The sequence below is a fragment of the Haemorhous mexicanus genome, chromosome 3, assembly GCF_027477595.1.
Source record: "Haemorhous mexicanus isolate bHaeMex1 chromosome 3, bHaeMex1.pri, whole genome shotgun sequence".
Taxonomy (NCBI): Eukaryota; Metazoa; Chordata; class Aves; order Passeriformes; family Fringillidae; genus Haemorhous; species Haemorhous mexicanus.
The window spans coordinates 106,013,616-106,041,464 of NC_082343.1; the positions used below are offsets into that span (position 1 = coordinate 106,013,616).

At 42.0% G+C, this 27,849-nt stretch overlaps 1 protein-coding gene across 5 annotated transcripts; it reads left to right on the forward strand.

Moving 5' to 3' along the window:
* Window positions 1–18,098: 18,098 nt before the first annotated feature.
* Window positions 18,099–24,079, forward strand: MYCN (MYCN proto-oncogene, bHLH transcription factor). Of its 5 annotated transcripts, none has more exons than XM_059842904.1 (3): window positions 18,099–18,231; window positions 20,597–21,396; window positions 22,561–24,079. In XM_059842904.1, the coding sequence occupies exons 2-3, from the start codon at window positions 20,697–20,699 to the stop codon at window positions 23,160–23,162; spliced, it is 1,302 nt and encodes a 433-aa protein (XP_059698887.1). In that variant the 5' UTR covers window positions 18,099–18,231; window positions 20,597–20,696; the 3' UTR covers window positions 23,163–24,079. The 5 variants fall into 5 exon arrangements, with proteins under 5 accessions (XP_059698887.1, XP_059698886.1, XP_059698884.1 ...); XM_059842903.1 differs by lacking the exon at window positions 18,099–18,231 and adding an exon at window positions 18,861–19,097; XM_059842901.1 differs by lacking the exon at window positions 18,099–18,231 and adding an exon at window positions 19,140–19,319.
* Window positions 24,080–27,849: the final 3,770 nt, after the last annotated feature.

The window sequence follows — 27,849 nt, forward strand, 5'->3', positions numbered from 1 at the left end:
TTCCTATCTTTGAAAATCTGTTTAAAAGTGACTGGCCAAGCAGGAGGAAGACTGGTATAAAATTAATTTTTTACAGGGCATTTTCTTATCTACTTCATCTCAAGATCATTCTTTTTCTTCCAGCAATATTCTGCCTCTTTCAACTGTCTAATCGTTTTATAAAGTGTAAAATGTTATTCGGAATTATTTTGGAGAAGAACATCCTGTGCTCTGGGTAAACCTGGAACTCTAGAGTAAAACTTGGATGTGTTGCCATCAAGACAGACCATGACAAAAAAAGGCAACAGCTGAACTCAGAATGCAGCTATTTTGAATTTTGAAGTTTCCTTGTAAATTTGATGTTTCTTTAAAATAATTTTTTGGGCATAACAAGATTCTCAATTATCATTCAACACTGACACTAACATAGTTTGTCACTTGGAGAAGCTGAAATGACTGCAAATAAAAGATGAGCATGACAACAGAATAATAGACTCTGGACCAACTAGGGAGCTGCAAAGTTAATTCCACATAGCCCCACTTCAGTTCACACTTCATGGTGAGGTTACTTGCTTTTGCAAATGAAACTTAGATGAAGACCTAAACCACCTGTATTTAGTCGTGTTATTACTGATTCGTGAAGGAATAACGAACAGAAGGCCTTTTCCACAGAAATTACAAATATGGATTTCAAATAAAGAAACTTGTGTTGTCTTTCAAGCCAAAACTAGTTTGACTAGCAATGACGAAGGTTGACTGTTTGCAGCACTTCATGATTTCAAACCAACCAAAAAGCATAAAAAAATCCCTCCTTCCTGAACAAGCTCATTCGGAAGCTTGCCAAACCCCACGAATGTTCATCTTCGTGAGGCTAGGAAAGCACACCTGGCATTTGCTGGATTCATACCAAGATCCAGATCCATACCTTAATGGTCTACTACAAATGCACAGGAAGCAGATCGTTCTCATTTTGTATCTCTACAGCTTAACTTGGCCAACCATAACATCTTATTGAGAAGAAATCGCATGCTCCAAGTGCAAGAGGCTTCTGGTCTCTGTAATGACATACTGAACCACAATGGTACAGAAATCTCTAATTGCTAGAATCACATCTTTTTCTGCTTGTCCCAGAACTTTTCATAAAATATCAATTGAACAAATTCTGTGTCAGCAGCAAGTGGATAAAGAACAGCTGTAACCTTTCCTCTGTTAACATTTGACTTCCTCATTATTATGAGCACTCAAATAAAATCCGTTGCTAGGTAAGGAGAAGACTGAACCTCAGGAAGACAAGAAGTATAATGATAAAAAGCATTTAATTTCAGTGAAAGACATTTCAAAAGTTTTTAGCTAAGATAGAGGGGCTTTAATGATAATTTGCACATTCAATTAACCATTAAACCTGCAGCATGAGTAATGCTTGCTAACATCTCAGATTAGACAAGATAACATTTTTTCAGATTATTATGAGGTATCTCAGTAATTTCATTTCTTGTCATAAAACCAGTCATCTTAGCAGGTTTATTGTGGTTTTGTTTGGTTAGTTGGCTGGTTTGGGTGTTTCTTTGAATTGGTTTTTCTTTTCTTTTTTTTTTAAGATCATGGACACCTAAAAGTCTAGAAGCAGCAATTGTGATGTGGCAATGCTTGTGCCACGTCTGTATCATTATTACCTGCTTTCATGTAGACTCTACTTTCAAAACTCATCTGCAATGAGCAAAAGGAATCTGCATGGCTCTCTAGACTGGTTCCTACATAACAATCTTCTCATTCCTACAGAATACTTATAAAGTCATAGATGCTTTATTTTTTAATACAAGGCAATCTATAGTCTAGGATTCCATTTTCTGGGTGCAATTAATACTTAATACTTAGGATCCAGAATGGGGTTAGCAAATATACTCTTACACAGTAAATTCTCACAAAAAGGAAAACACTTATTTCCATAGGAAAATCCATTCTGTTAGAATTTGAACATGAACATGATCAAGCTCCTTTAGTACAGTATTATTACACTGTTACACGCTTATTGATGTTTTTTGAGATGTCTTCTATAGTATAAAAATAACCACAAGTATGAAAAAATAAAAATAGCCTTAAACCTTACCAAAACAAGGCATTTAATTGTACATTATTTTTTTCAGTGTAGAATTTCAGTTTCCAAATCCACCCAAAAGCCATCTCAGAGACTGAAAAAGTTGTATCTCAGAACTTTGCTTACCACAGTATTACAAACTTTCACAGGTTTATGGAATTTCATAGTATTTTGTAATCTGATTAAAATTCATGCTTCTGACAAATGGTCCCTACTTGAAAAATCCTAACATTGGTTTCTCAATCTCCCAAGTATGACAAAAAACTCAGAAAGCGACCCCAAAGAATGAAATCAGTGGGCAAACAAAAAGTAACCTGAAGTATATTTTAATGATTTTAGGATATCTCAGGACTATGTTGGGACTTGATTCATATTTAAATGGCTGGCACTGCCAACAGTGATATTCCTTTGGAGAGCAGTTAGGTTAGCTGCTTTCATCTCCATCCCACTTTCCAACGCTTAAGTACAAAGTTACTTTTCTACATCTGTCATTTTTAAGCCTCATTGCTGAAGTAATTCTTTGTTTTCTAAAGCAAGTGCTTTTTCTAAAGATTCAGAAGCTACATTATTAATTTCCTAGCTGCTTAGTATGCTATAAAGAAAGACTTCTATATGTTTGCAAATACTGATACAAGAAAAAGGCCCTGAAACATGATAATGATAGCTAATAAAATATGAAAGCAAAGCTTTGCTTTCCTGTTGCTTTGCATACATAGTAATAAAACTACTTCCCTAGCAGGATATAAAGTTAACATCTCTTTCCAAATTACTTCAGCACTTGTGCTCATAAATGGTATGGTATTAAGCCTAAAGCAACATAAACATTATTTTATGGCATACTATGCCCTCAGTATGGAAATACTGTGCACTATTCAAGAAAGAGGCTCTGTAAAACCCTTTTGAAGGCTATGGTCCCACTTGATTGATGAGTTAGGAGATCACAGTGAGCATTGTCACATTCAAAAAGTCAGGGCTGATAAGCCTGCAGGACACAGATTTAATCCTCAGGAGGAAGAACAAAAAGCTAACAGGGCAATACGGAAATGCAAAAGGCAAGAAGCAGCTGGCTTTAAATTAATACCTATTTAAATGGTGTAGATGGAAACAGTCCAACTCTTAAGGTGATTTAGAGGAATTCTATTTTTACCATATCACTAATTACTAAATTTTATTAATTACTTCTCTACTTTTCAAAAATCCATTAGGCATATCTATTTAAGAAAAAAGCAAGTATAGATGAGTTCTTCTGCACAGTGTATCATACTACAGTCGTATTTCAGGGTGGGATGCCACCATTATGAAGCTTATAAGCTATAAAGCTCTACAAGGTACTTGTGAAAAAGAGGTAGCACTCTAATAGAGGAGGAATTTCAATTTGAATGTATTGAGAGTGCAACTCAACTAGAGTGCTGTTGTTAATGATTGCAGAGTCACCCCAGAGTAAAGGAACTGTATTCCCTCCTGAAGTGCCTTTCTTACCCTTCCTCTCAAGGGATGAAGGAGGCAGGGTACCAAGTTGTATAGGATACATAAGAATGGCCACAATAAATTGGCTTCCAACTTTGGCTTCAAACTATTCAAGTGGTAGTTAATGTTGCATAACTCAGATGGTCATTCTAGAAATGAAACAACCACAGACATTCTTCAGAGGAATCTCACTGATATCCTTTCACATTTGCACTCCTCTGCTTGGGATTACTCACCTAAGCATATTGTTCTGCCAAAACACACCAATGGTTTGCATGTACATTCTTTCAATATTTGAAGTGATGGCTCTTCAGCAGAGAACCTGCTGGATAAAACAAATTAGCCAACCTCCAAATACTTGCTACCTCTTTGAATGGCAGTAAGTTTTAGAAATTCCATCTGATATTAAAATCACATTCCACTATTGCATTTTACAGACACATTGACGTTTAGGACAGTGCTGGAGAGTCACCTGAATAGAGTGAAAGTGAGACACAGAGGGAATGAGTAACTTGGCCAAGGCTACACAACAAAGCTCTGGCAAAATTTACAGGAAAGGCCAAATATCCTAATATAAGGTTTAAACATTAGAGCATGAACTTAAACTGACTCTCATAAAAATGAAAAAAAAAAAAAACAAACAAACCCCACAACCCCAACAAACAAAAAACCCAAAAAACTTTCAGACACAATAATTAAAGAAAAAACCTCCTTTTAGAATAAAGATAAGTGTTTTCTTTTCCAGTGACAGAACCCAGAATCCTTTTAACTAATTTGTTGAGGAAATATGCCACAGTGGAATTTAGTATGACTGATTAAACTATGTTAATACATTTTCCAGCTTTGGGTCCCCAGGCCCATTGCCCCATCTATGACCTTTCTAACTCAGGAACTATTTTACTTGTTCTACAAACAAGCATCCATCCATGCCAAAAGATATCATGGTTGAATAGAAATTATTTGAAGTGCAAGCACAAAACAAAGAGCACATGACATTCTGTATTTGTGTGCATGTGCTGAATATATATAAGTGATGGTATTTCTGCCACTATATAAAGGCTGATGATGTAAAGTGAGTTTTAAAAGACTGAGCCCTCTCATTTTGAATAAGTATAACCTGTAAATGAATCCCACACACATCACAATCCCAATACTTTTTTCTAATAAGGTGTTCCCATACAAAGTTGCTGTGTAGGGGAAAACAGCAGTTGGGAAAATCATTTACCTTCATAACTCACTTGTATGGAAGACTCGGTGTGTTACTTCTCACTGTTGTTTCTCCTCATATATATCTCACTACCCTAAAACCACACACACAAGACCCAGGTAATGCCTACACATTCTGCTTGGTAGTGAATTCATGGCTTTCCTTGGAACTGTTACTAATGGTCTGACCAAGATCTGTTTCTTGGAGGGTGATGGGGTGAACATCTGAACCTGAAAGTATCAGCAATCCTCCAAGCCATGCCTTGCTTCTTCAGGCTGACAGTTGTAAGCTCCAATTTAGTGTACAGCACAGAAACAGCAGCAATGGACTGGAAAATTAGTTTATGCATCTGCACCATGAATCTTTTTACCAGATTCAAACCTCAGCTACCAACCCAGAAAAACACTGAGCAATAAGATAGCTAAACTTGTCAATGAGAGCAGGACAAAGCAACCTTTGGATATGCATGTGGTGATATAATTCTTCTTGGAAAAAATAATATAATTCCAATGGAAGCCTGCCCAATCTCCCTCAACTTTATTATTACTAATATAGTATATTATTACTAACAATATACACCAAGAAAGATGTATTTCTCTTTTCATTGTCCTGTTAGCTCATCCCTTTGTCATCCCTTGCTCACTTCATCCTGCCTTTCATTCACAAAAAATTATGTGAAGCTGTAGCACCACAGCAAGAAGGCTGCAAGCTGCCTTTGGTATCCAACAAAACTAAGAAAATGGAACTGTCTTACCACCATCTCTCGAACCCCTGTGGGAGCAGTTGTGTCAGGTACTAAAACTTAGAGGAAATGATTCCCATTCTTCCTTGTTTTAGGGTCCCTTTAAGGCTAGAGCAGAGTGAGCTGACTCAGTGTAAATAAGGCTCATTAAGTTTCATGCTGATGATGTCTGGACAGTGTTAGTGCAAGAAAGGTTTTGCTTGCCCTCTCACTTCTATTTCTACTGCAGCACCTTCTGTTTCCTTCCTGAGACTAAGGCAATTTTTAGCTATTTATGGGCAAACACTGCAACCTTAACCTAGACTGGGAAGCAAGGAGCATGAAATAGCTGCTGTCCCATCCTTTCTCATTATAATTGCTAAAGGCAAATTATTTTGAAGGGGGGAAAAATATGCTTTTTTTTCCCGATCACAATATTTTACATGACATCACACAAACTGTTCTGACAAAAAAGTGTAGAATTTCTACTGTGAAGTGTCTGTGGTAACAAGAGGGGGTTTTCATTCAAAATGTAAATGCTGGTAGCATCAACATCTGGAGGACTGCAGCCTTAGGCACCATTACAAGAAGCAAGAGATTTGGACAGGATATATTCAATCTTGCTTTAATGGTATGATGCTCTGCCAAGATAATCTTCTAAGCTTTGACATATTTTATGTTGAAAAATATCATCAGGTGCAAAGGAAATTCCTCTTCACTAAGGAGAGTTTTGTAGCAGTGTATCTGATGACATAATTACTATGTGACTACATATTTCATTAGCAACTTTCCTGACCTGAATAAACAAGCAACAAAACATTCTTCTGATGACAACCTCATACACAGTGGAATTAAATAACAACAGAAATAAAGGACTCAGATTCTCACTAATGGCTGTGCAAGAGAATTATTTTCCATCGGCATGCTGAACTTTAAATCCATTGCTCCTAATTAAAGCAAGTCAGCCACTGAAAAGCCTCTTACTCCAAGCCTCTGCCTTCAGCCTTCCTGAGATTCTCAAAACCTCACAACATTCCAAAGTCTTCAGTTTTGCCACATCTCACTTCCCACTTTGATGTAAAAAAAAACCACTTGTGGCCTCTTGCTGTGACTGCCATGATGTTATGTGTGGCACCTTTCTCCAAAATTGTCATTATGCACATTCCTATGGACTGTTCAAAACTTGCTGACTCTGTTTAGGATTCTCTGTCCATCTTTGTCCTCTTGGTTCAGCTGCAGCTTTGAAATTACTCCAGAAAACAGCTAAATGTGAGGATGTACTCCCTTTTTACCCTGCAGGAGGATCTAATGGCAGAAATAAAAAGGTCATGTCTGGGAAAAGTGAAATTATAATATAGCTTTAAATGTTTGCCTTATGAGCCTTTAATTACTAAGCAGTCATTTCTAGGAAGGGAGAAAAGGAGGATGTGAAATTCAGGTAGAACTACAGGGAGCATACAGCTCACCCAATGCCAAAATCTCCAAAGGCAACACATAATCACAAGGGTGACCCAGCTACTGCTGGATTCAGCTCTGCAGTGCCTAATTACTAGACATCCTCAAATTAGGATGTATGCTGCTGAACACTACTTAGGGCCAAACATCTACTTCCAAAGAGACCTGAAACCATTTTTCTTAGAGCTTTGGAGCTCTAAGGAGATACTTCAGGAGATACTTCAAGTAAATAATATTGTGATGATTGTGAAGAAGGTTCTTAGCCGGTTGAAGTCAGTAGAAGTTTACCAAAATCAACCAGCTAAAAGTTAACCACAAATATGTGAATTAAAATTTTAGAATCATGTGGAAGTAGCAATGTTTTATAATAAAACCATCAGAAACATCAATCAATCCCATTTTTTTCTCAGACTAAAGAAATTTAGTCCATCAATTTTAATTGGACATTTCACTGATAAGCACATGCCCCCTACTCCCCAGTCTCAGCAGCAGCTGTTCTTGGGGTGTCATTCCAAAACCTGCTTTTCAACAACTCAGACAGTCTCTTGGGTCATCTTTGCCTACATAAAGCACATGCACCACAGATGTAAAAAGTCATACCTTTTCTATCTAATTCAGTTGGACTTTTTCTCTGTAGCATTAACATACCACAAGTATTTCTCACAAGTATTTGTCATTACAGCAAAGGGCTCAATTCATTCACTAAAGGAAAGGTTTGCAGAGCTCCTGGAAGTGGCCAGCTTCAGATAACGAGACCATTGGATTAAATATAGGTTTAGACTTCTTTTTTTAATCTTTCCCTTTATCTCTATCCAAATCCTCACTCCCTTTTGGCTGCTGTCACTACAGCACTTCAGATTCTGGCACAGAACTAGTAAAGGAGGTATTTCAAGAGATGGTAAATCAAGTTATTCAATGCTTTCCCTGGCTTCCTTTCTCTGAGGTTAAATATGTTTTCAAACCAGTAAAAGAAGCAAACGTTCTTTCAAGTCTCACATCTCACAAGGCAAGACAAGCAGAAGGGGGTTTTCCAATAGTAACTGCTAATGACATGCAAGCCTCAGAAGAGCTTTTTTCCTTCCCTGAGCCACAGGATATGCACAAAGGCTTACTCATTATCTTTTCATGTCATCTCCAAAATGACAGATACAGGGCTATCAGCATAATGGGACATGGAATGTACACATACATCACGTTTCATTATTCACCTTTACTTTTAACTCAGATTCCTAAGCCAGCTCCAGGAAAAAATGCCAGCACTTACATGCATATGAGAACTCTCTTTATGTTAATTTCATGAGAACAAGCTTGCACAAATAACACAGTCTAAATATGTAGTTACACTCTGTATGTAATAATATCCCAGTTCCAAAGAGGATAAAACATATATTTTTGTAAATATATTGAAAAGCCTTGTACTCATATTACAACCATCAAGCAAATATCTGCAATGACATAACTCACAGACCCCAGTAGAAATGTCAATGCACCTCAGAAGGAGCTGCAGAAACGGAGTAGTCATTTTTATAGCCTTGTTAAGCAGTGACACATCTCTCTCTATAATTATCCTGACCTCAGTTCAAAACCAAAAGTAATGCTATCAAGATAATATAGCAAAATGTGTATGCAACCATCCTGATAGCTGACCAAGCCAGACTAAGCTGTTTGTCAAAATACTGATCACCACTCCAGCATTTCAGTGTGCATGCCAAATGTACCCTTCACTTTTCACAGCAGTCGCTGACCAACCCTCAGCACTTACTGTCAAACATGACAATACTCCATGAGGAGCAGCTTCAACTGCTGTTTATATGATTCATGAACTAATTTTGAAGGTTAATGCAAGATATGTGTTGGAAGGAAAGGGAAAATTTAGTATCATAACTACCAATATCAGGTTACTAGTACAAATTAGTATTAAGGAAAGCTAATGAAAGTGGTGCTTTAGTCAAACAAAAGCAACCACAACCAACACAGACCAGCAGGAGACACCTCTACAGAAGGACACAAGATTAAATTATATAATGAGCATTATTCATATGGCATTATTCATCTCACCCTCAAGCAGACATCTAAAGAAAGTCAAAAGGATTATGGCAAGTGTACTCCACTGACTAGAAAAACAGCCTATAATGACTACCATAGATGTACATCTTTGCACTGCAGCCATCCCTTAAGGCAAAATGAATTCCTCTGTCTCATTCCAACATTCATCTTTACTTTCTACATCACATAGCAATTCCCCTTCACTGCAGAGTATTGTTCCCCCATCATATTAGTAGAAACATATTACAAAAGAAAAATCTAGTAATTTTTCACTGGCTTAGCTACCAACGTGCAATTTTCCTGAAGTTCTTGAAATACTTCACAGAGGTACCAACCACCACCACCCCCTTTTACAAGTGAGGAAAAATGAAAGTTAATGTGAAAATTGACATGAGCTTGAGTATGATCTGCTACAGCTCTAAAGGTTAAACTAAAACTAGAATCAAAACCCCAGGACACACTCTTTCATCCTATCTTAGCATTATGATCATCTACCATGAGTCCAAGTCTACTGCACACTGTTCAACACTCATAGGCTTGAAAGGTGATTATAAATATTAATAAGAGAAATAAAATAGACAGTGAATGATATTAAATATTTCTTTTAACAGCTTAAGACAAATACTCTCCCTGTTTACACATGGTGCATTCACACAGCATGCTCAAACATAATGCAGCTGCCTGGCTGGTTAAGTGCCAGAACGATACTCTACAGAAGTTTCAAAATTAGGCCGAGCCCAGGTGATTAGCCTTGTGAAGGGGGAAAACTTACTATCCTGAGCAGAGGGTCAAGCAAATACAGTTTATATACCTTTGGTACTTGAGCTATCAACAATGAAATGTGCTTCACAGATTTATCACCCTAGTCCAACCTCGGTGAACTGGGGATGGTCTTCATGCTCTGTTGCCCCAGGTAGACATATCCTAAATCCTCTGTAGAAGCAGATAACGAATATAATACTGACATAATCCTTTAAAAATGAAAAATATTATAGACAAGGATTCAACTTTTTTTTTCTGAAAAAGTTAAACAGTTGGAGTATAAAACCACACCTGTGCACACCTGCACACGCACACACATACACGTGTGTACATCAACACATACACAGACATGCCTCTGCATAAATACAGCACTCTTCTCCCACTGATGTTTACCTATATTCACTTTGCTGCTACTTCTTGTAAGTACATTAAACTACCAAAGTGTGATCTTTTTTAATTGCTTAGAAACAAAACATTTCAGTACTATTTTTTCCAGAGGAGTCAAAAACTGAGTCCTCAACACCAAGACACACTGGAATGATGATGCCTTCCAACCTTGTATGTGTCCTGCTGTCCTTCCAAGAACAAGCCTTCACCAGCAGCCTGAAACCCATGCACATAAATGTGATTTTCTGCACTGATTAATGCTGATCTAGCTGCCTGCACCCCGATACAAGTCAAAGGAGCAGGAATGCCAGCATAATGCTAGTATGTTTGAGACAATGATCTTGCCAAAATGTAACTTATTTAGCACTCTGGAAGTGACACAATGAAAACTGTTGTTAGAAGACTTGGGTAATTTCACAATAGAAACAAAACATCACAAGTTTTCACAATTATTTTCATCCTTTAATATAAATTTCATCTCTTTTGAAATAATGTACATTTCTGTATATTCCTCTCCTAATGTGGCCCATCTATTCTAAACTTTGATATTAGACAGAATTACATTTGCAGATATCAAGAATATTTCACTTCTGTTAAATAGAAATTGTTTTTAGCAGTGAAATCATGTCACAGGAAAACAAATATCTTCATTACCAGAAAGCCTTCATACTGTAATAGCTCATAAATATTAGATTACAGATGAAAAAACATTTAACATGTATCTCTGATCACATGAACATAGCTTTGCACTACCAAAGCAGGATTACAGTTTTGGTTGTTTCAGTTAACAGTAAAACAAGGAAGTCTCTTCTATACAATGATCAAAAGAGAAATTAATATCCAAAAAGTATCACAGTTAAAACAGCACTAAATACATGGTTTTCAGTTTTCTCAGCTGTAAGTCAAACAGCAATAAACTGTTTTAAACAGTTTTTAAACTCTTTTAATTAAGGTGTGCTAGGACATTCTGACTTTGCTTCTTCTGCACTGACATTTCAAATTACCTAAATCAAAAGTATTTTATAAAATTATTAAATTCATTAAAAGTGAAGGCAAAACAAGTGAGCAGTTTCAAAGGATTTTTAAAATGATGCTTTATAATATCCTTCAACTAAAATTCCATATAACCTTTTCTTCTCTCAGTCATACCTTCTTTGGGGTAGCTACAAGACTAACATTGCTCTGCTGTCTTCTGTCTTGTATTCTTTTTTTTCAGCTTCACCTTAGTTTGCCACATACAGTCTGTAACCTGCCAAACCATTTTACAAAATTATGTACAATGATCAGAACAAGGCACTTCTTTCAGCCTCCTATTGATCATGGCTCCCTTCAAAACAATTTTCTGACTTACAAACTGTGGCTCATACAAAACCCCCTTGCATTTGCCTGGAAAACATATAAATATATCAAACATATTAATAGATCACAGAAGTTGATGAAACAAATGCAAACCTGGCTCTGTAGAATCTGGTTTCTAATCTCTAACAATCATTTGTTTCACCAGGAGGCAAACACGTTTATCAAGGCTGGGGTATCCATGATTTGTCAAGGAAACAGCAGGAAAGTTTCACAGAAGCCCATGGAAATAAGCTAAAGAATTAGCTAAAGTGAATAAAGGACATAGCCTGCTCTCTCTTGGGAGATTATGAAAGACATGCAGAAAAGGAAGAAATGGTAAGACATCCAAAGATCATAGCATAGCCCTTCAAACATGTCTGCTTGCAGCCAGAGGTACATCAAGAATTTCTGACATAAATAAAGAAAACTTTGACCTGCTGATTTACTAAAACAGGGATGGTAATAATAATAAAACCATCAAAACTCCAAAAAGGCCTTTAATGTGTCTGAAGATATTTTCATTACTGCAATAAGTGTTAAGTGTTTCCTTAGCTGCTAACAGTTTTTACAGCAAAACTTTGAAGAATGTTCCACAGGTTATCAGTAAAGGCTCTATATGCTGCATATAAAACAGGAACCAACTAAACAATCCAGAAAACTACTTTTAAGTTGTGGCCCAGGACTAAAGCTGGAATCACAAAGGACAGATCTGTCCCTGGTCTCATCTGGCACAGTCCCAGTGGAAGGAAGACATCTCAATTGACACCAGCTGAGAGTACAGTTTGATGCATCCCCTTATTCACTCTTAAGTCCATATTTTCCTTTTTTTCCCCTTTTATGTTCTAGTCACCAACACCATTCTGGCCAGTCACTAATAGTCCTTAAAGGCTAATCTTCCTGTTAGCTTGCATTTGAAAATGAATCTCAGATGTAGGAAATTAAAGCCTTCCTCTCAAACATAAAGCAGATTCCAATTGAAAACTAAAGAATTCACATTTCAAGCCACTCTCCAAGGATGTCTTTCTCTATTGGTAACATTTGGAGATGTTTGAAAGGAGCTAATGAGGACAGGTTTATGTGACTGGTTATAATTTTACCTTCCCAACTGCACATTTCACATTTGTCTCAGTGAATTATCTGGTAAAATATCTCATTATAATGAATAGTTTAAAAAGCTTTGCAACCAGAGAAACATTTTGAGCTAAAGTTTCAAAACCAGTCAGGAACGTGAGCTTGCATAAAAATGCCCAATTACCTAACTGCTGAAAAAAAAGATAAAATATTTAAGCACATATAAATATAAAATGTTGCAATGCTTCAAATAATGAAATTATTGAATATGTGATGCAAAGCAGAGAGATACAGGTAGAAAAGAAACTTGATAAGAATGAGGAACAAACTATACAAGTAGCCATTTTACAAGCTGTGTGAACAACCTCAAAGATCTTCCAGTGTTCACTGAACAACTTTTCCTGCTGTGGCATTAAAAAGATATTAGCTTAATTAAGCTTTTCAGAGAATTAAACTAATTGAGAATAACAAGTCTTCCTGATGAAGACTGGCTTTTCCACAGACCACTGTAAGGAGAAAATCTTACTTGATGAAGCTCTGAGACCTCACCAGCCCTCTTCCCACCTGACTATTACCTGCAGCAGGTCAAGAGAAGCAAGAAACTGCCCTTCAGTGTAGTTCTCTCCATGCCTAAAAACTGCAAAAAATGAGTCTCACAGGCTTTACTAAATTAATTTTCCAATGGCTTTCCAGTTCTTCCCTGGCTTTAACAGACAGTGGAGTGGATATTGACTGAAGAAGCTCAAACCCATGACTTTCAAAGAAAAATTGAAGACCTGTGATAAGATTATTTATAAAGACATCGAACCCTGCAGGAGTTCTGACATATTTGCTGTGGCTGAAGGACACAGTAAAAATCTTCATCACTGATACCCTCAGAATTCCTGGTAGATGACAATCAACTGTTTATTTGCAGCACGGTAGTACAGATCAGTGTCTTGGTGTGCTGAACAAATATGATATTCACCATAATTAAAAAAAAAAAAAGAAGCAGCAAAGCAGCACTACTTTTTTCAGAAGTTAACAAGTTATTCTACCAATAACAAAGTTTATCATTGCACTGGGCTAGAGCATACCAAGTCTGCCATTACCAAATCTGTGGACGACACCAAGTTGGGTGGGAGTGTTGATCTGCTGGAGGGTGGAAAGGTTCTGCAGAGGGACCTGGACAGGCTGGATCAATGGGTCAAGACACAGCATGAGGTTCAAACAGGCCAAGTGCTGGATCCTGCCCTTGGGTCACAACAACCCCTGAAGTGCTACAGCCTGGAGAAGAGTCACTGGAAAGAGGAAAAGGACCTGGGGGTGCTGGTCAACAGCAACTGAACATGAGCCAGGGTGTGCCCAAGTGGTCAGGAAGGCCAGTGGCATCCTGGCCTGTACCAGAATAGTGTGGTCAGCAGGACACACTATTAGCCTGCAGAAAAGGAGGCTCAGAGAAGATCTTATGGTTCTCTACAACTGCCTGAAGGGAGGTTGTAGCCAAGCAGACATCAGTCCCTTCTCTCAGGCAACTGGTGATAAGAAGATATAGTTTTAAGCTGTGCCAGGGGAGGTTGGACATTAGGAAGAAATTCTTCCTGGAAAGGATGATTAAATATTGGAATGGACTGCCCAGGAGGTGATAGAGCCACCATCCCTAGAGGTGTTTAAGGAAAGACTGGATGTGGCACTCAGCGCCATGGTCTGGCTGACATGGTGATGTTTGGTCACAGGTTGGGCTTGACAGTCTCAGAGGTCTCCTACAACCTAACTGATTCTATAATTCTAGATAAACACCCTCATTGTGAAATATGCCACTCAGTGGTCTTACCTGCAACTTTTTGAAGTTTTTTTTGTTTTGCTTTGCTTTAGAATACAACAGTAAGATAACCAATGCTTAGATATTTATCTAGCCATATATAGGGTTTGAAAATCTGTTGCAAGCAGGATGTTTTCCAGAGAAACTGCTATAAGCTTCTGTCAAATAGAAAAAATACATTTCTAGGCCTTCTGGTTTTAATGAAAATCTTCCAATGCTCCCTGAGCAATTAGAAAGGAAAGGAAGCTGAGTGAGAAGACTAGTACACAAACACTGGACTGACCAATCCCTTTTGAAGAACCCAAATATACGTAAAAGGCACAGAAGAAAAAACCTCTTTTCACCACCTTTTGAAAGATGGTTTCTGATATATCTAGGAACACTTAAAGGTGGAGCATTAAGCCATCTTTACCACTAGATAAATCCAGTATCTCTATTTTCAGCAGTCACAGTACTATTCTACTATAAGACTACTTCTTATGAATCATATGGTTTCAAAATTAGTTCTAATTAAATAGAATTAGTCCTTTGATTACTAGGTACTCCATAAAGTGCTTCTGGATGCACAGATGAGATTGGCTACAGACCTTTGTGGTGACTGTAAGTGAAATAACTCACATTTTCCAATGCCTTGGTCATGTCAAACATTATATAAGCACTAGGTATTGTGGCTAGTAATTGAGATTAGTAATTGGTAATTTTTATGTCACAAGAACATCTGTATTCTTTGCAGGCCTTTGTGACATCCACTGGGCTTTGTGACGCTGCACTGTATTCTCATTTTAATGGATAATGCTGATGCACTTTGCAAGAATTTATGGGAAAGCAATTGCTACCTCAGACTGTTACAATCAGCTTACAAGGGAAATGTGCTTCAGTTTCCATAAGTGACACTGGGCAAGTCCCTAAGCCTGTCTCACCTGGATGTGGGTAAATCAGCAAGAGAAATAGTTTCGATTACACACCACCAGCAGCTACACAGCAGGGAGCAGCACAATTCCCTAGCAAGTTTACTGAACGTATGCAGGAATAAATCTGCTGCTTTAAACCTGGCAGCTTTTTTAACTGCTAATTTTAATGCTTACTTCCAAATACTTAATCCACCTGAAAATTTTACTACTGCTATTTAACAGGAAGTGTATTAGGTCTTTTTTAAGAAAAAAAAAAAATAAAAAGCTCTATGAGTGTTCATACATTCTTTCTAGTCCTACTGAGAATTTCACATGTAGCTTCTGTTGGTAAATACAGAACAGGGATAAATTGTCCCAATGCTGTCACACTTTTGCCAAGTGCACTCAGAACACTGGGGTATTGACTACTTTCCCCATTCCCTGATTAACAAGATTGTTTATAAAATCTTTTACAGTGTGACATGGAGACAAGAGAATACATACATTGCTTCTGAAAAGAAAGCAGAAATGCACTGAAGTTTGGGTGCCTCTGAGGGAAGACAACTGCACACAAATCAAGTAACAGTATTATTTCTTTTGATCTTCTTCTTCTTTTGATAGTTGCAGGCTGTGAGGGTGAATGAGAGGTGTGTATGGCCAGAGAAATTTGCCTCACACAGCATTTCTTAATGAATCAATGACAACAAATGGGAAGATGTACAGTAGCCCTGAGCATAACTTTCCTGTGTATTATGCCCAGGTATGTACATCCAAGCTCTCAGCACAGGGCTTTCCCAGGGTTCTTGCTGGGCCATGCTGAAGACCACTGGATCAGCTTAGATTCTTACCACTGTACAAGTAAAAGCATCCTTTAGACTTTTATATACTTTTTTACACTTTTCTACTTTTCCAGATAACAAGTTCTTACAACGCCTCAACATACTTGGTACATGACTGGTTTTTATTGGGACCTACTTCTACCACCAGCACATCTTAATCCCCAAGTTTTTTCAGTGAGACCACATAATAATAAATGTATTACTAGAATTTCAGAATTTCATTTGCCTTGAGGCTTCTTGATATATGCCATTTTAGGGACAGAACACATCAGAGAAAAAAATGTAAGTGTTGATAAAAGAGCCCAAGGTAAGTGTCAGTCAAAACACCACAAGGATTTGTGCAGTCTTTCCAAAGTTTTCTATGTCTTTCTCAACTGTAGAAGACAAAGCAGTAGATCGAGGGTTTTAACAGGTCTTTTTACCTAAACAGAGTTACTCCTCATACACAGTAATGTTTCTCAGTATACTGTTTTCCATTTCCTGTTTGTGGGGGGTTTTGTTTTTTGTTGGTTTGATGTTTTTTGGCAGTGAAAGTTACTTTAAAAGATTGGAATTATTAATGTTCTCATTCAGGGTGGTACAAAAGATATTGCACACCATAACAGAGCTTTCCTAGAAGCTGATGGTTTTAATTCCATGTACATACATATGGAAAAACAAAAAAAGGAAAAACTTAAAAAGGCAGTTGAGGAAATCTAGACACTAGATAAGGTAGCAGCCCACATCCTTTCTGGATGGACACAACAATATTTGCCTATATAAAACCACTATAGTCAAGACAGAAAACAAAAATAATTAAAGGAGAAAATCATATATAATTGCTTAACTCCACAAAGGCCATCGACTGATGAGAATTTTTAAATTGTTCACATATTCTGTGACCCACATACTAACTGTTCATGCCTCCTCACAAGCTTCAACCTGTTTAAGGTTACTAAAATGTGAGGGGCAGAAAAATCCCAATCACCCACACTTTTTTTTTTGGCCAGCCAAACAATCCAAATAGAAATTCATAAATCTTTGTGCTTTCCTAAGACTCTACATCTTCAAAGTACCGAGCGCACATTTGCTAATCAATGAATTCCCCTGTCCTGAATCTGAAGTGCCTTAGAGGAATGGGGGGGGGGGGGGGGGGGGGGGGGCAAAACCACCACAGTTCAGGCAAATCTGGCCTCAAATACTTCGCCAGCTTGATGCCACAGGGGCTGGCAGCGACCTCGACAGCAGCAGGTCGGGCGCTGCTCTGCTTTACGGTGCCCGGCCCTGCACAGCTCCCTCCAGCCAAGCTGTGACTCAGAGTATCAAAAGGTCACCTTCAGCACCCCCGCCTGAACCCTGGGCACTCGGAAGCTGCGGTACAGAAGGTTCACCTTCCAGGTGCCTTTTTTGCTGTCATCCAGACCAACCGAAGGCTCCTGAGATGAGCCACCTCCCTTGGTGAGCGGAGGCGGGCAGGGGGGAGCTGGGCGAGCAGAGCCTGCCAGCAGCTCAGTGCCTTGGCTGGGGCCATAGCAGAACAGGTGCCACCCTCTGGGATCAGCCCGGCCCCGGAGCTGCCCGCGGTGCCAGCTGTGCAGCACCACCGAGCCTCGGACTCCGCGGCACTCCGACGGCTCTCAAGGCCGCCTCAGGGCACGGAAAGGCTGCTGGAGCCTCCAGGTTTTGGCCAGCGAAGCGTAACATGGACGCGAGGAATGATCACCACATGGGAGAAGCAGGACTTCCTGCCCAAAACTGCCGGAGGGGACGAAGCGAAGGGACACACAGTACATCCCTGCCCCACGGAGGGTTTATTTCGCTCTCTCAAGAGCAGCCTCTCCCTCCTCAGTCGCTTCCATCGACGCTCAGTTCTCTCTCCCACCACCATGCGCACCGTGTTTGAACAGCCCGGGCTCGCCCCCACCGAGGCGGGACGGGGAGGCGGCCCCGCCGCCACCGCACACAAAGCGGCCGCCCGCCGCCACCGGCCTGCTGCGAGCGACGCCCCAGTCCCCGCCTCAACCTGCAGCCTATGAGCAAGGAGGCACCGCCCCGAGCGGCGGCGGGATTGGGATCGTACCCGCGCCCGCCGCCGCGCACCGCCGAGGAGAGCACCGCGCTCCCGTCCCGTCCCGGCGTGTCGCGTCCCGTCCCGTCCCGCGGCCCCGCGCCGGGGGAAGGAGGCGAGAGAGCGGTGGGTGCTGCCGCCGGGCAATGCGCGGGGGCGCCGGGAGCGCCGCCGCCGCGCCGCGCGGCCGCAAGGTGTCGCCGTTGGCAGCGGAACGGGGGCGCGGCGGGCGCGGTGCCGGTGCCGGCGCGGAGCGGGGAGCGCGGGGCCGCCCGCACGGGCTCCTGCCGGCAGCGCGGCGGCGTGAGAGCACCGCTGGCCTGAGGAGAGGCGATCGCTACCGACCGTGGGCAGAGCCCTGCGTCCGAGCGGCTCCGTCGCTCGGCCACTTCCCTTAGCCCTTGTTTGTTTATTTTCAACTGCCCCGGGGGGTTGCGCGCGAGGTCGCAGCGGCGGGAGGTGGGGAGGAACCGCTCCGGAGGCGACGTTCCTGGGGGCCGGCGTGGCGCGGGGAGGGGCGGCACAGGGGCAGGGACGGCCCCGCGGCATCCGAACGTCCTCCCGGAGGATAAAGAGCGAACGGGGCTTTTGGCGCCAAACGCGCGGCCCCGCCCTGCGCGCGTGGAGCGGGGGCGGGGCCGGCGCTCCCGCCATTCTCCCGCTGTTTCCCAGTGCTCCCTCCCAAGCGTGTCAGGTTTTTTTTTTTTTTTTTTTTTTTTGTTTTGTGTTTTGTTTTTCTTTAACTTGCCCTTTTTTTTTTTTTAATGCCTTTTTGGGGGGGTTAATAATATCCAGCTGCTTCAAAGGCGTGCAGTGACAGGCATCTATCTGCGAGTAGAGGGTGGATGCGGAGGCCGGGGCGGCTGCGGGGGCCGGCGGGCGGGCGCGGAAAGTGCTACAGACACCATCAGCTGCCTTTTTTTTTTTTTTTTTCCTCTCCCCTTTCCCCCTCCACTCCTCCCCCTCGCACACCCACCACCATCACCACGGAGGTAAGAAGAGGAAGCTGCAGGTTCTGGGCTGCAGGACAAAACCCCAGTCAAATAAATCCAATTCTCCATCGCGTTTGAGTTGCCGAACTGGGAAGGATGGGGCGGGAAGAGGAGCGCAGGGGCAGAGCGGAGCCTGAATGGGGTTTTCACTGAGCAGAAGAAAATCCTGGAGGATATTTGTGTTTTGGTTCGGAGCTGTCGCATTGAGATCGCCAGTGTTTTGTAGGTGCCTCTTTACTGCTCTGCATTTTAAACAGTTTAATGTATTTCCCGAGTAGAAAAATGCACAGTCCTGGAGGCGCTCAGGGGGCGGGGCGGGAGCGCAGCTGAGCCGAGCCGGGCGCGTTTCTCGGCGTTTCATCATAAGGCTTTTCATGGATTTTTTTTCCCCCCCTTTTTGGTCTCCGTCTCAGCGTCAGCTGTTGTGAACCCAGCAGAACGATTTCCTTTCGCGTTACCTTAGCCGAGCTGAAGGGAGACGCTGACTGGGTCTTTTGGACTTTAAGCATTTTTCCTTTTTTTTTTTTTTTTTTTTTTTTTAATGTCTGATGCAACGGAGCTCTCGGCAAAGGAATGGGGCTGTTGTTGACTGGACGTGGGTAGTGAGTGGGGGGGTCCGGCCGAGGTAAGGGCAGCAGCGCGCACTCGCCGGAGGTGAGAGATGGTGTGTTTGCAGGAGGTTTGCGTGCATGAAGTGGCCGAATGTGCGGAGTTGCTGTCCTTGCAACGTCGTTGTTGTAGAAAAAAGGGGGAAAAAACTTCCCGTGCTTTCTTGGCAAATCAGGAGGCTTTGTTGGTGGCGCCGGGGTGGTTTTAATGCATTTTTGTGTGTGAGGTTATTACATAAGGTTGATAATTTCTGTTGCTGCTGGATTTCCCCTCCTCCCCCTCCCCCCTTGTGTTGTGTGCGGATTTTGCTGGCTCGCTTTGAGTGAATGAACTGGCGATTTGCGAAGTTGCAAAGAACCCCTCCGCCCCCCCCCCCTTTTTTTTTTTTGCATCTTTCTCCTCTCCCCTTTGCACTGTTCCGCAGTGACAAAAGGAGTAAACTTCCTCTACTTTTGCTGGCATATTAAGAAGCCTTTCTGGAGAGATTACGGTATCAAAGCCATGCATCTGTCTGCAGTTACTGTGCTGTTTTGAGCGTTTGAAGCGGTTTGGGGAGAGCAGGCGAGGGCTATGTACACAGGCTGTGCATCCCCGCTGGACTGTGCAGCCTGGGTTTGTGTCCCCACGGAGCGGCAGGGCAGGCTCTGCACGGGGGAGCACTACCTGAGCGCTTTGATTTCAGTATCTTGAGTCGTGAGAAGAAAGGTGTGTGAGATGCATTTTTTTTCCTCAACTTTCTAAAGGCTTCTTCTTGCTTGCTATTTATGATGGGATTAATAATTTTTTTCCTTCCTTTAAGAGGAAGGGAGTCACGTTCGTGTCTGTTTGTTCGTATTTTTAATTGTGGTTTTGTTGTTTTGTTCTTTTTTTTTTTTTTTTTTTAATTTCAGGTTTTGGGAGAACCTCTCTTCTTCCCTTTGGTGGAAATATCGATAAAACCTGTGTTTGAAACTATTGCTTGACACAGGGTTTAGCAAAAAGAGACCCGTAATGCCAGGAATGGTCAGTAAAAACCCAGACCTCGAGTTTGACTCTTTGCAGCCTTGTTTCTACCCGGACGAAGATGACTTTTATTTGTGCGGGCCGGACTCCGCTCCCCCGGGCGAGGACATCTGGAAAAAGTTTGAGCTGCTGCCCACCCCTCCTCTGTCTCCCAGCCGGGCCGGGCTCCAGGAGCACCCTCCGGGAGGGGGCCCAGTGCCGTGGGGAGGAGCGGCTCTGTGGGGCTGCCGCCCCACTGACCCCGTGGACTGGGCATCGGAGCTGCTCCTGCTGCCGCCCGAGGCCGACCTGTGGGGCGGCATGGACGGAGGGGACTTCTTCGAGACGGGCCCCGGCGTGACGAACAATCTCAACTCGATCATCATCCAGGACTGCATGTGGAGCGGCTTCTCGGCGCGCGAGAAGCTGGAGCGGGCGGTGAGCGAGAAGCTGCAGAACAAGGCGCCCGTCGCGCCGCCGCCGCCCCCGGGGGCCGCGGGCAGCCCCGCCAGCGCCCGCGCGGAGCTGGGCGGCGCCGTGCCCGAGTGCGTGGACCCGGCCGTGGTCTTCCCCTTCCCCGTCAACAAGCGGGAGGCGCCGGCGGCGGCCGGAGGGGCTGCGCGGGGCGGCCGCCTGCCGCGCCCCGGCGGGGACAGCCGGGCGAGCAGCAGCAGCAGTTCCTCCGGGGACGACACGCTCAGCGACTCGGGTAAGTGCTGCAGCCCCAGGGTGTGGGGGTGGGGACGGGGATGGCGGCTGCGGCCCCCCGCCGGCTGCTTCAGGGCGGGCGGGGCGGCGGAGCCCCGGAGCCGGGCCGGGCGGGGCGGCCGGCAGGCGGCAGCAGGCGCGGCCGCAGCGCGGGGCCCCGCGGGGGCGGCGGGCACGGCCCGGGGCAGCCCCCGCCCGCCCCTCGCCCTGTGCCGGCTGCGGCGGGGCCGCAGCCTTCACCGGCAGCAGCTCTGGCCCGGAGGAGCTGGGCAGACTCCGGCGCCCTGATAGTCTCCTGTCCCCGGGGACCTCGGGGGGGTGGCAGTGCAGCTGCCACTGCCGCCCTGGGCACAGGTTTATGGGGGATGACCGTGTGCGCATTCCCTTAGGCGCCATGCGGGCAGGCTGGAGCTAGACTAGTGAGCCCTTAGAGCAGCGCCTGTACTGACAGAGCCCAAAATGCCCCAAACATCCTGTGTGTGTGTACGCAGAGAAGTCCACTTGGGCTGAACCGCGGTTTGGCGTGTGTTGATGAGCTGGTCCCTGTGACCACCGCTGCAAACTTGGTGATCCGTCCCGGGTTTCAGAGCCTGCTGTCCCTTTAATGTCTGGTTTGACAGCTTTGGGTGAGGAAGCACTTCCAACAGCTGTCTTCTTGGCAGTGCACCAAGCGCCGGCTTAAAGGGTCCCCGGCTGGAGCAGCTTCACCTTCTGCCTCAGAACAAACCCAGCGATTGTTTCGTTTTCCGGCTGCTTTTCTACTAAGCAGGGGCTGTGTTGTGGCTCTGTGCTTGCCTTTTGTGCCACAGCTCGACGATCCCATTCAAACTACATACATTCTGTCTAAAAATTCTTTTCTGCCTCTGTGATTGTGTGGGTGGTAGCCCCATTTTGATTGAAAATTAGATGTGTTTAAAAAACCCATCTCATCAAACTTACTAAGCTTTCACAAATCCCTGCTCTTTACTGATTTCGTGTGTATTGCATACTTTTACAGATTTATGTCATATCTGACTGCAGGTGGTGGGTGCACCCCGGTTTTGCCATCAGTTACTGCATTACTGCTTTTACTGGATATATATTTTGTCAATAAATACTGATATTAGTTATAAAGGTATTTTCAGGGAGAATAATGTCTGTTTTATTTTCTGTCCTTTATTACCAGAAGATGATGAAGATGAGGAGGAAGAGGATGAAGAAGAAGAAATAGATGTTGTTACAGTGGAGAAAAGACGCTCCTCTACCAACAAGTCTGTTACCACCCTTACTATTACAGTGCGTCCTAATAATACCACTTTTTCATCAGTCAGGACACAGCAGAATGGACTGATATTAAAGCGTTGTGCCCCAATTCACCAGCAGCATAATTATGCTGCTCCTTCTCCATTCGTGGAGACTGAAGAGTCTCCACCACAGAAAAAGTTAAAAGTTGAGGTGCCCCGTCCAGTAAAACCCACGATCCAACCAAAGCTTAAGAGTTCAAGTCCTCGAAACTCTGATTCGGAGGACAGTGAACGTCGACGCAACCATAATATCCTGGAGCGTCAACGACGTAATGATCTACGGTCAAGTTTCCTCACTTTAAGGGACCATGTTCCAGAACTGGTTCAAAATGAGAAAGCTGCAAAAGTTGTGATCTTGAAAAAAGCCACTGAATATGTTCATTCTCTTCAGGCAGAGGAGCAGAAGTTACTGCTAGAAAAGGAAAAATTGCAAGCCAGACAAGAACAATTACTAAAGAAAATAGATTACAAGCGGACTTGCTAAACTTTTTTTTTTTTGTTTTGGTGTTTTTTTCTGGCTGATCAGGACAGTCATTGCCACTTTGCACATTTTTGATTCTTTATAAAAAAATTGTGTTTTTTGACGTTAAGAATGTTGGTTTTAATTTCAATCCAGTCCCTGAAGTAATCAACAGACTATATTATCCGGGTACGGAGCAAATGGATTTTCTTGCAAGGAGTTTATTGCAAGACTACCAAACAACAATGGACTGCCTTTGTTTTTTCTCCTTAAGAACTGTAGATGGTGGGGATTTTTTTTTTTTTAAAGTGTTGTGAGCATTTGGAGCTGCTGATGACATCTAGTTGAGTTTTAAAATGTTCATTCCTAAGTTTTATGGTGCTTATGTTCTAACAGATGTTACTTTAGGGGTTGGCATTTTGTGCCCCTGTGGGAATTTCTGTAAATACCATCTACACACTTGCCTTTTGTACATGTCTTGGGTTATGAGAGGTGGCTTTTGCTGCCAGTATTAGACTGGAAGTTCATACCTAAGTACTGTAATACCTCAATGTTTGAGGAGCATGTTTTTGTATACAAATATATTGTTAATCTCTGTTATGTACTGTACTAATTCTTACATTGCCTGTATACTTTAGTATGATGCTGATACATAACTAAATTTGATACTTATATTTTCGTATGAAAATGAGTTGTGAAAGTTTTGAGTAGATATTACTTTATCACTTTTTTGAACTAAGAAACTTTTGTAAAGAAATTTACTATATATGCCTTTTCCTAGCCTGTTTCTTCCAGTTAATGTATTTGTTAATGTTTGGTGCATAGAACTGGGTAACTGCAAAGTTCTGTGTTTAATTTCTTCCAATGATGTACATTTAGTGCTGCGTCTTATAGCACTTTGAAATACCTCATGTTTATGAAAATAAATAGCAATTACATGATGTGCCATTTACTATTTTTCTTTTAAATAAAATCTTTAACTGCAGTATTGATGAAATACACAAAGCATGGTTCCATACCCTTGGCATTTCAAATCTTGGCACTTCAACTCTCAGACTGTAGGTGACACTACAAAAGTCAGCTGGACAGGACATTTCCATTTCTGGTTAATTAATAATTGTAGTAAGAACTATGTTCCCATTTTTTCATACTTGTGTTATAAGGATTATCTCAGGGGAACAGATGCACCACACTAATTGAATCACTTCTGTCTTTTACAAAGACTCCTCAAATATCTGCTGGACCCAGAGAATTGTGAGGGAGCAGAAACATGGCTAGCAAAGTTCTGCTAAGGGATTGGCCTCTGTGGCACACAGGTTAAGTAAATGATGGAGGCAGACTTGCCAAGGCATAGAAAATTAAATACTTGTAGTAAAAAAAGATCTTAACTTGGCTGCTGTTCTTTGTGTTAGGAAAGCCTCAAAGCTGTCCATCATTGCACTGGAGAATTCATGTTCTTGTTTGTTGCTGAAGCTCCTGTCTGTTACTATATTAGTTAGTGAAAATATCATGGAAGATGCAGAGCCTTGAAGTGTGCATCAGATGAAGATCAAACTTGGTTGTCTCTAGAGCATTTGGAATGACAGAAATAAGACACTCAACTCTATGAAATCTGTTTGATCATGGTATTAAAGACCATGAGACCAGCTGTTTTATTTTCTAGTCTCTACAGGTATTTTTGACATTGTCTTTCTTCACACTGAATCTGAAAAAAAAGAAGATAGGAATTAATGACCAAATGGCCAGTAAGTACTTTCCAGATCCACTTGCAAGAAGCTCACCTGTCACATCTGCCCCTGCTTTAGCCAGGAAGGAAGTAGCTTGTCTGGTGATGGAGATACAGAAATCCTATATTTCCTATGAGGTAACAGGAAGAGCAGCGTGGGGGCAAACCAGCCCCCACGTAATGGATGTGCCATATGTCTGTCCCTACAGGTTGTTGATGTTCTCATAACCTGAGTGCTCTTGGGCCCAAGGCAGCTTCTGTGCTGTGACCATCAAGAACTGTACATAGATCAGTGCAGTAAATCCAGATCTTCAACAGGGGTAAATTGGTGTAACACTCTGCATTCAGCTAGGCCTACACAAGCATTTGAAGAGCTGGCCTGAATAGAGTTAAGATCTAAATTCAGACCCAACCACAATTGTTCCATATATAGAATCTTTGTTTTGATTCCCTTGACATACTTCTACTTTCAGCTACAGTGATAAAACAGAGACAATTGGTCTGAACAATTACAGCATACTTTTAGTTTTACTAGCTAAAACAATATTTAGCCCCTTTTTTTAGCAATTTCTGTTGAACTCCTCTTGTACTGTTTTCAAACAAGGTATGCGTCAAATGAGTATTCTTGAGGAAGGAAAGTCCTTTCGCATTCCCCTTCCACTTTCTTCTCCTTCACACTTGTGGAGAACTTTGGTCCAAATCCTCCACTCAGAGTGAACTCTGGGTCAGATCAGGTTGCTCAGGATCATGCAACCAAGGCTTGACTATCTTAAAGGATTGAGATTCCACAGCCTCTTTGGTCAACACGTGTTTTTTGCCTACCACAACTGATACAAGTTTTTGTACTATCTGAAATTTTCCTTGTTGCAATCCTTGTCCTGTCCATTGTCCATTCCATGCTTCTTGTTCATTGCCTCCTGTTTAGCCTCCTGGAAGAGTCTAGTTGCACCTTGTCTATAACCTCCCAGTAGGGGGTTGAAGACAGCAATTAATTCTTTCTCTTCTTGAGATAACCCAGTTCTGTCTTGTCTGGCGGTAACCAAGCATTTAGAGTATAATAAAGGTGTCAAATACTCAGATTTGTTTGGCTATTCAACACAAATCCCGTCTGAAAGCCTGTATTTCTCACTATCTAATGTGGGAGTTTTGGTCTGATTCTTTAGAATTCAGTGATAAACGTCCAACTGATGTCCGTGGAGACAGAATCTGGTGCCATAATGTTCCCATATACTGTACCATTTGCCTGCTTCTCTGTGCTGTACTAGCAGTACTTTGGCATTGTCTTTTTTTTGCTTTTTTTTTTTTTTTTTTTTTTTTAAATAAGGAGTTGATATGTTTGTTTTCATATTGTCACTGTAGGGAGTAAGTTGTCAAGGTCAAATATTTCTGGTAAAAAAGAAATCTCATTTGTAGGATGTTAATAAAGTTACAGTTGTTAACTAGAAGATTTCTTTTGTAGTTACATGATAAAAAGAATTGAGAGTTGAAGGAAAGACAGCTTTTGAAAAGAGGTAAGCAATTAATTGTGTAATATTTTCTGGAGAATCAGTACAGTAGCCAGAAGGCTGCATAGAATCATAGCTGCAGCCATAACAAAAGATCCTTTTGCAAGTGTATCTAGAGTGGGGAGTCCATAAGGACTCAGTCAAATAATTAATTTAGACATTATTGCCTTTTTTTTTTTTTAAATACATACCTACATTTGCATAACAAATGCAAACATATCTGTCTGGAGAATCATATGTGGCAAGTACCTAATAGCTGCTTATTACAAAGCAGATATTGCTGATTCCTGAAAGGAGAACTTAATTCAAGTTGATCTCAGCCTTATTGGATCTGCTATAAAAATTCCCAAGTTCTTTTTCATACAAGAGAGAATTTGCTGATGGTGGTTTTCTCCAAAATCACATATCCCAGAGGATGCTCTCTTTCCCTCCTTCTGTTTATTTTCTTAAAAATACCACTAAGAACACAAGGGACTTGTAACACTGAAGTGAAATGATTCCTCCATAAATTAGTAGAAGTGAAACACCAGTGGGAGACCTTAAAAAGGTGAAATGTGTTAATGGTGTCATTACCACTCGGTCACCTGTTGCCATGAGTACTAAAGAAAGTGCTTTTCTCAAACCCTGAGCTGCTGTTATAGCAACTTATCACCAGGTCTTGGCAGGACTCCTTGAGAGATCCTGAAATATATAATCTACAATTTGCTCCTGGGAAGTATACTGATAAACCAAGCTAGAATAAAATTACTTCAAATGGGTGACATTCTTAAGCTTGAATTTCCTGGCTTCTGGCTGGTTTAAGTCAGAAGATGTAATTTTGTTTAAAATATTAATTTTGAGATAATTAATGAATTTGTAATGTACAACTGCCAAATGCTATATGATCTATACCTGAGTTACTTTTTTCTCCTTGTGTCCATTTCCCATTTCCCTTTTCCCTTCCCCATCTCTTTTTCTCAAGAACACAAAGCCATCAAACTTAAAGGGACTTGAGGTGTCACAGCAACGCTTTTAAATTAAGCAGGGATTTCAATAGAAACAGGAGATACACAACACTTCCAGAAATCTCAGAGGAAAGCAGTGGTGCAAAATGTGGAACAGAAGCTGATTGTGGAGCCAACATGGTGGGTTTTGCCTCAGCACTTCTGGCTGCTCTCGGAGCACTGACAAGCCTGAATTCAGAGCCCTTGGTCTGTTCCAAGACAAGCTTTCACTTCTCCTGGACTACCTGTCCAATTTGCTGCCCTACAGTAGCTTTTTGCTGCCTATCTGCTTTTACTGACCCTGCAATGAAGCTTGGCCACTGCAAACCAGATGTTTTGCCACTGGATTGTATGATGTGATAATTCCTGCTGCCTGCAGATCTTTGATTCTCATCCAGCTTTGTGCCCTTACTGGCCAGATCCTTCTCTTGATGAGATCTTGATATTTTTGCACAACAGTCAACTCGGAGAAGGTAAAATGAATTTTTGATCTCTGA